The sequence below is a fragment of the Suillus subalutaceus genome (assembly GCF_016647625.1).
Source record: "Suillus subalutaceus strain FC151 chromosome Unknown DFJ58scaffold_425, whole genome shotgun sequence".
In the NCBI taxonomy this organism is placed as follows: domain Eukaryota; kingdom Fungi; phylum Basidiomycota; class Agaricomycetes; order Boletales; family Suillaceae; genus Suillus; species Suillus subalutaceus.
Window position 1 is genome coordinate 7548 of NW_024540674.1, and position 8725 is coordinate 16272.

Here is an 8725-nt window from a genome sequence, read left to right on the forward strand (position 1 = left end):
AAACAAAATGGAGTAGCAGTTGTACAGCATTTTGAGGGCCATTGCCTCCGAGCTGCTGCAAGATGATGTCTCCAACTTGGATGACCTACTCACCTCTTTCTATTCATGCATGTTTTGATCCTTGTGTCTTGCAAGGCTTAATTTCTCCACTTCATGAAAGGTCCCAACTTCAGCCATGGTACCCTGGAATCAAGATGATAATTTCATGGATGTAGATTTTGATTCTGACATCTCCTTGCTCAGTGATGTTGAACACTGCAGGAAAGGAAAAGGCAAAATCTGCTGAAGAGTCTGTGGTAACATCTGAGGCATCCATGGTGAGGATAAATTAGACAATGTTAATAAATCCCCTGATTTACTATTTACATTGTCCAATTTATCCTCACTATGGATTCATTAGATGTCACTATGGACTCTTTATTGAATATCACACAATTCTGGAATATATTGTGACTTGACATCACCAATCTTAAGAGGCATTATGAGGATCAAGACTTACATAATATTGTTCAAAAATCAGAAAATGAGAAGTTCAGAAAAGAAGTAGAGACTGCAGAAGAAAATTAATGAAGTTGTAAACTTCCTCATGTCAATATGTTTGACTAATGTGTACAAGCTCAATAGCAAGAAGGGGGCAGAGTAAAAGAGATTCCAGAATGACCTTAAAAAGTATCAAAAGAAAATAGATAGGCTTACAGAGAAGATAGATAAGACATTAAGAATCACAAAGATAGAATAAATGGGCTCCAAAAGAAGGTCAGTAAATTAAGGTACAGAAGAGTAACCTTCAGAAACAGGTCATAAAGGTAAGTGACCATTTTGTGATATTAGTTCAAAATTTTACAGCTTCACTGCAGAACTAAAATATGCTGATGAAAATTAAGAGACGGACTGCCATTATCATTAATAATACATAAACAAAACTGATAACAGTGTACAACCTTAAAATGCCGGAACTCCTCCTAGCCAGCTATCAGACAGGACAGAATATACTAGACTAGTGACTGGACTCGATGGTTACTTTTATATTTGATAAGCTCTCTTGTTAGGATAAGAGGAAGCTTCCATATGATGCATTAAGATGTGTACTAAGCACATTGCCATATAGCTTCCAGAACCTGGGCAATAAAGTTGTACATTCCAGCTTTCCAACTGAAAAGGCTGTCCAAGCAGTGTTCTATTAGTCAATAAACCAAAGTCATAGTTATTGACTGTAATTCATGTGAAAACTGAAGTTCATTGTTACCTAAATATGATTTTGAACAGTTCTTTGGTCTTACCGTGTTAGACTATACCATACTTGGTCAACACATTATCAATGATTTTTGATTAGGTATCTTTATACAGTTTTCACAACACATAAATATATAGTTTTCACCAGTTCAGCTAGAGGCACACTTCAAGAAGTTGTAGCCTGAATAATAAAGACTAGTCAATTTTATCTTTTACAGCTGTGTGCAAATATAATGGCACCGGTGCAAATTGAAAACATATAACAACAACGAGCGCCGAAAAAGAACTTAGTGAAAATTTACATAACACTGCTACGAACTTTGAGCTTGCATCCATGGGCAACAGGAAAATATCTGCCAATCTCAAGCTTGCAGCTATCCGTCTTCACGAGCAGGGCATACTTCAGCTAAGTGATATCTTGGACTGTGTAGGATTCTTGTGTTGTACCTTTTATCGCATCAAGAAGCTCCATGACGAGACTGGCAATGTTGTCAAGCCTAGAAGTGAATATCTTGGTCGTCCACGGACTCTCAACTTTGAAGACTTACAGTATCTTCTCGAGCTCATTTATCATCATCTGGACTGGTTCCTCAACGAACTTACAGCTCTCATGAAACGTAATCATTTTGTTGCTATGCACTACACAACCATCCACCGGGAGCTCGTATGTGCTGGAGTCTCATTGAAAAGCTCTGCAAGATCGTGAGTGAGAGAAATGAAGACCTTTGAGCAGATTTCAAATGATGTATGGCTCAATACATGCCCCACAAGCTTGTATTCATTGATGAAACTTTGAAGGATGAGCAAACCCAGTTTCGGAGATGTGGTCGAGCAAAGAAGAGTTGCTGGGCATCTATGAGAGGTCCATTTGTATGTGGTGTAGAGACTCGTGTTTCTGCAGGCACATATGGGCTCTTTTACGAATTCTGACAACTGGCCTACATGGCACAACTCGCACCATCATCCACTATGACTTCCACCAAGTCTTCAGTCGACTCTGCATATCATGCGCAGCTTTCCCGCAAAATGTGCCATAGGCGCAATACTTGTCCGCACAACACGCAGCATTCCCGCATGCGCGCCTTGCGCGCTTTCTTGCACTTAAGCGCCCTGCATCACGCATCATCCAGGAGCATCCATCCATCGTCCAACCAGTCCCTTGGTATGTCCCTTTTCGTTATCTGACCATATTTGGCATATTACACTTCCTATTTCGTTATGGACCCTGACTTTACATCACTTTACCTCACTTACATACTTAGAGTGCTCCCTATTTGGCTCCGAGCCCTGGGAGAGCGCTTAGGTAGAACTTACATACTCTCATGTTTGTTTTACACCCCAACTTTTCCACCTTAGCTTCTCACCACTCAGTATCTTCTACCACCATGTTAGTTGGCAGTTAGTTCCATGCAATGCATGTATCCATCATCATCTTGAGGCCCTAGCATCAGTCTATAGCTAGTGGCACTATCAGTATCTGTCTAGATCCGCACTTTTCCTCTTATCAGTCTCAGTACACATCTTCTACACTTGTGCACCGTTTGCACTACCTTCCTGCACTTCGCACACTTTCACACTTCACTTTCCCACACGTGCCTTCAGCGCGTTTCTCACACTTTCACCACCATTCACCACGGTTGTTCAGCATCATTCCATGGATCCTTGCTTTCCTTGCTTCCCCTTTAGGGTTGAACATTCTTGCATTCTGCGAGTATAGCAGCTAGGCAGAGCTGAGACTCACTTATACTGGTTGAGCACTTTTCTTATATGTGCCTGCCAGGTTGTGATACCCACAGCGGTCGATGTTTCACAATCACTGCTGCCCTAACGATTGATGGAGTCATTGCCAGACATGTAGTTGAAGGATCCCTACGACGAGTGGGCTATCTTCATTATCTTAAACACTCCGTCATAAATTTGACTGTCACATTTTTGTTCATTATGCTAATTTTTGGTTATAGCTACCTCACTGTGAAGCTTACCCAGGAAGGAACAGTGTCCTAATAATGGACAATGCCTGAATTCATCATGGCAAAGAGGTTCAGGAACTCGCAGATAGATATGGTATGCTGATGTGAGGCTTCGTGAATATATGCTATTCTAACCTGAGCTTGGTACTAGGTGTCCGAATCATTTTCTTGCCTTCCTACTCCCCGGATCTCAACCCCATTGAGGAGGCATTCTAAAAGCTCAAAGCATAGATTCATTGCAACAATGACTTGTTTTCGGCTGCTGCTGATAATGATGGCATTCTGTATGACTTACGAGAGGCACTAGATATCATAAGGTAGACGACATCCAAATCCAGCCACATTTTGAGACAGTGTTTTGCACAACTTATTGCACTTTCCTTATCCACTTTCCTGACATTCTTTTTGCACTAATCTGTTCCTAAGACCTCTCTGGATAGATTGATGGTCTCAAATTTTCTCAAAACCAAAATTTGAGAGACTTATTTCCGCCTTTTTCTATTCATTTTATTTCATCCCCAAATACATTTCTGACGTTATAGGTGGAAAATAAAATATTTGCCCTGTGGATTTGGCCACATCACATGATTTAATATACCCATATATGGTAGCTTACATAATACCTGGCTTCAAGTTACCACTACTAGCCAGTAGTCAGTTGTAACCATACTCTTTTGATACTCTAAGTGCTATCTGCTGCATGGTTATTTACAAGTGTGATTGTATTATCAGAGTGAAAAAAGTTGATTTGATTGAAAATATCTTTTGTTTTGATGTTGTCAAAGTGATTTTCACAGCAAATAGTGGTTTTGAATTGTTGAGCTTTGAGATTTGGCCATGGGAATGGTCATGTGATCACGTGAGAGCAGTAGTTGAATTTGGATGTTGTCTACCTTAACAGTGGAGGATGCTCATGGCTACATTCATCATTCCGATGAGGGCGAGGAATGATAGCTGCATGCTAGGGGGAAGAGTGGGAAGTGGGCTCTCAAGTGCTCCTCTGGATACGAGTGGAAAGTCGTCCCAAGGGGATTGCTACTGAGAAAGATTCCTCTAGTGAAAGGTGAGGGGGATCTATAACCAGCGGTTTGGTCTTGAAGCCTGGATGGGACGCTGAGGCAAGTAATGCGCCCAAAGGCGAAGAGCACTAGCTAAAGGCGCCTAAAGGCGCTAATAAGGCAGAAAGTGCGGAAAAGCACGTTTCAATGTCAAAGCGCACTTTGTGCGATCACAACGGAGTGCTTCAAGTGGAGGTGACAATCAAATGGGAGAATCAGGGCTTTGATAGATGTAGAAATAGACACTTAAGGTGTCAAAGCGCCAATAGGAGGGAAAAAACAGTGTATTCTGATAGAAACCCCAACTATACACTTCGATGGTAGTGGAGCGGAAGTGAGTAACCGAAAAATGAACATGCTGATGTGTAAGTATGCTAAGCGAGTTCCCAGGCCTCGGAACTGAGTAGGGAGCACTAAGGTAGGTGATGAGGTAAGTCAGGGTCCATAATAAAACATAGTGATAAGTACAAGTGCCTGTGTGACGCCATATGAGTTCTAGTGAAAAGAGCACACACTGATGGACCTTGGAGGACTAGGACAGGACATGCGGAGGATGGGCGATGGATCCTAGGGAAGTGCAATGAAGTCTGATGTAATGCGCTCAAACGCGCTGGTACGCGCCAAAGCGCATATGGGTGTAATCAGGAAGGTGCGAGCAGGCAGTAGCGAGGGTTCGTCAATGCGAGGATGAGAGAAGGCGAGGCGCTATAAAGGCGACAGTATAGGAGGTGAAACGCGAAAGGTGAAATGCGACCGTACCAACGCAAAAAACGCGACAAAGGCGACGAAATGCGACAAAGGTGAAACACGACAGAACACGACGAAACACGAAACGTTGTAGAGACTCGCGTTTCTGCAGGCACATATGGGCACATTTCGCACCTTTTCACAACTCATGACAATTGGCCTGCAATGCACGACTTGCACCATCAGCTATATTCGACTTCTATCATGTCCCTAGTCGTTTTACACATAACGCGCAGCTTTCCCGCGAAACGCGCCATAGGCGTGGTACTTTCCCGCACAACGCGCAGCATTCCCACACGCGCACCTTGCGCGCTTTATTGCACTTAAGCGCCCTGCATTGCCCTGCATTGCCTATCATCCAGGAACGTCCCTCTATGTCCATCCACCTCATTGGTACGTCATATGCCTTGCCTCGTGGTTTGTAACAAGCATTGCAGCGTTATTACATGTCATTACGTATTCATAGCACTTATTGCTCCTATCCCTTCTGCTTCCGATGCGATTTCCATAGTATAAAGTTGCTGACTTACTACACCATCATTATTACTCCCCTTTGCTGTACTTCCCTCGCTATTGGGTTTTACTTTAAAGTAGTAGTCACCACTTGGGCGCACTTTGTGTTTCCAATGGTTATCGTTATCCGCCTATACTAGACCTTTATCCGCGCTCATTATAACACTCGCTCTGCGTTTGCACTCGCTTTGCACATCCGCTTCCTTATCTGTTTCCTTATCCGGTATTTTCCGCACAACGCGCGCCTTAGCGCTCATGTTCCCACGCTCGCGCTTACCTTAGTGCGCTCTCTCGCGCTTCGCGCTCACTTCGCTTTTCTTCTTGTGCTTTCGCGCATCCATCGCACTTCAAGGGTCTTTCTTTCATCTGGTTCTGTGTTCAGTAGCAGTCCCCTTTAGGGTCGAACGTTCTTGCATTCTGCGAGTATAGCAGCTAGGCAGAGCCAAGACTCACTTATACTGGTTGAGCATTTTTAGATATTTCATATCAGCCCAGCCAGGTTGAGATCGCCTCAATGTGACTAAGATGAAACACAACGAAACGCAAAACACAACAAGGCGATAAGACAAAATGCGACGAAATGCGAAATGCGACAAGGTGATAAGACGAAATGCGACGAAATGCGAAACGCGACAAGGCAATAAGACGAAACGCGACAGAACACGACAGAAGCGCGTTATTATGGATGCGCGACTGCAGGAATGTGGATACTCGATATGCGAAAGTGTGTATGGGTAGAAACGCGCTAACGCGAAAGCGTGTTTGTCGCATTCGCGGCGCGTTTCAGATTTAGAAGGCGCGTTGCAAGGATATCGAGGGCATCGTGAAAAAGCGTGAATTTGGCCCATATGAGCCTGGAGAAACACAAGTCTCTACACCGATTATTTTTAGGCCCAAGTTTTACAGTATAGCGTTACAGCATGATTGATACACAACAAGGGACAGCATTACGACTTTGAACAATAATGAGACATGCATAGTATTTAGTTACTCCCCACACCATTGCGAGATGGCATCTTTCAGTTCTGCGAGTTCCCCACAAAGCAGGCCAGCCTTCTGCAAGTCATCAATGGTCACATGGCACAAAGAGTGTGAAGAATTGAAGCCGTGTTCAAGGAGTTTTTCTGGAGTGTATCGGAAATCTCATATGTTGAGCAGAAGTCAATGAGAGCCATTCAAGGTCCTGGAGAACTAAGTTGTGTAGGAGATAGCAACGACAGAGCAGAATATACAGCAGGGGCAAGATTTGGCATTGTAAACTGAGGTGCCATAGGTTCGGAAAGGCCTCGAATAGCTTGGAACAGCTTGGGAGGGAAATTGACATTGACGACAGGCCCACTGGATGCAGGGGCAGGTGTTTCTGCCAGTTTATTTACTTGCTCATTGGCTTGTTGTTGTTGGTGACGGGCTGCTAATAGTGATTGATGACCAAGTAACTTGGCTGGTACCATATTGAAGTGGGAATGATTGGAGGCATTTCAAGTGTCGCATACTCAGGGCCTTTTTCCTAAGAATAGTTGAGTGCAACAACAATTGTTCTAATGGGAAAATTACCATCGCCGACGCCCAACAATCAAGCAATGGAAATGAGAGTGGGATGTGGGAGCTGCCATCTCCAGGATTCACGAAGCAATATTCGCTGGAACAACCTGGCTTCTTGTGACATACCCAACAATCAGTCAACTTTGTGATATTCTGATTCACTGGTTTCATCTTGTCGTCAATATCAGATGCCTTCGGTGCCTGAAACATTTGGTGGATGATGAAGCATTCTCGCAGTTTTCACAACAATCAATGTGGCTTTGTTTTCCGACCCTTCTTCTTTTTCCTCTTCCTTCTCTTCTCTTTGTCACTGCTATCCTCATCACTACTTCTGTTCTCCTTGTCAGATGCTCAGTCTTTATGCTGCCAGAAAGTCAGATCATGAAAAACTTGTCGTGAGTCTGATGTAGAGACTGGAGTCTCTACAGGTGCATATGGGTACAGTCCACTTTCCCTTCACGATGCACTCACTATTTTTGCAACGCGCCCCAAACACAACATACACGCTTTCGCGTTTTACGCATCCACATTCCTGCAGTCGCGCATCCATAATAATGCGCTTTAGCGTGTTTCGCGTTTGTCGTGTTTGACCCATCACATTTCATCATGTTTGTCATGTTCCATCGTGTTTCATCACATTTCATCACATTTTGTCGTGTTTGTCATGTTCCGTCATGTTTCATCGTGTTTCGTCGTGTTTGTCGTGTTCCGTCATGTTTGTTGCATTTCGCCTTTTGCATTGTCACATCCTATGCAGTCGCCTTTATAGCACTTTGCCTTCTTGCATCCTCGCATTGACGGACCCTCACTATCACTCATTTGTGCTTTCCTGGTTATGCGCATATGCACTTTGGCGCGTACCAGCGCATTTGAGTGTGTTACATTGCACTTTGTTGCACTTCCCTAGGATCTGTCGCCCGTCCTCTGCATGTCCTGTCCTAGTCCTCCAATGTCCATTGGTGTGTGCTCTTTTCACTAGAACTCATATACCATCACACAGGCACTTGTACTTATTACTATGTTTCGTTATGGACCCTGACTTACCTCATCATATACCTTAGTGCTCCCTACTCAGTTCCGAGGCCTGGGAACTCGCTTAGCATACTTACACATCAGCATCTTCATTTTTCTGTTACTTACTTCCGTTCCACTACCATCGAAGTGTATAGCACTAGAGGCCATCTAAATCCATGAGTTTTCCCTCCATTTGGCACTTTGACATCCTTAAGCGCCCATTGCCATGTCTATATTTCCTCTTGGTTCTCTATTTGATTGCCACCTCAACTCGAGCACTCTGTTGAGATTGTGCGAAACGTGCTTTGACATTAGAATGCGCCTTTGGGTGCATTATTTGCATCAGCACCCCACTCAGGTCTCTAAACAGAACTGCCAGTTATAGACCCCCCTCATCTTTCTAGAGGAATCTTTCTCAGTAGCAATCCCCTTGGGACGACTTTTCACTCGTATCCAGAGGAGTACTTGAGAGCCCACTTCCCACTCTTCCCCCTTAGCATTCAGCTATCATTCCTCGCCCTCACCGACACATACCCTTTTGAGGTCAGAGAGTTCCTGAGCATATATTGTTACAATTGGTTCCTTGATCTTCATCAGATGCTTGACAAGTTCCTTATAGTCATCTTCATCAGACAGTGAGGTTGGCTT

General features: G+C 43.8%; 1 protein-coding gene across 1 annotated transcript; it reads left to right on the top strand.

Moving 5' to 3' along the window:
- Positions 1 to 1567: 1567 nt before the first annotated feature.
- On the top strand, positions 1568 to 1939 carry DFJ58DRAFT_672328 (uncharacterized protein; the record flags this gene model as incomplete). Its single annotated transcript, XM_041383022.1, has 1 exon — positions 1568 to 1939. The coding sequence occupies one exon, from the start codon at positions 1568 to 1570 to the stop codon at positions 1937 to 1939; it is 372 nt and encodes a 123-aa protein (XP_041234984.1).
- Positions 1940 to 8725: the final 6786 nt, after the last annotated feature.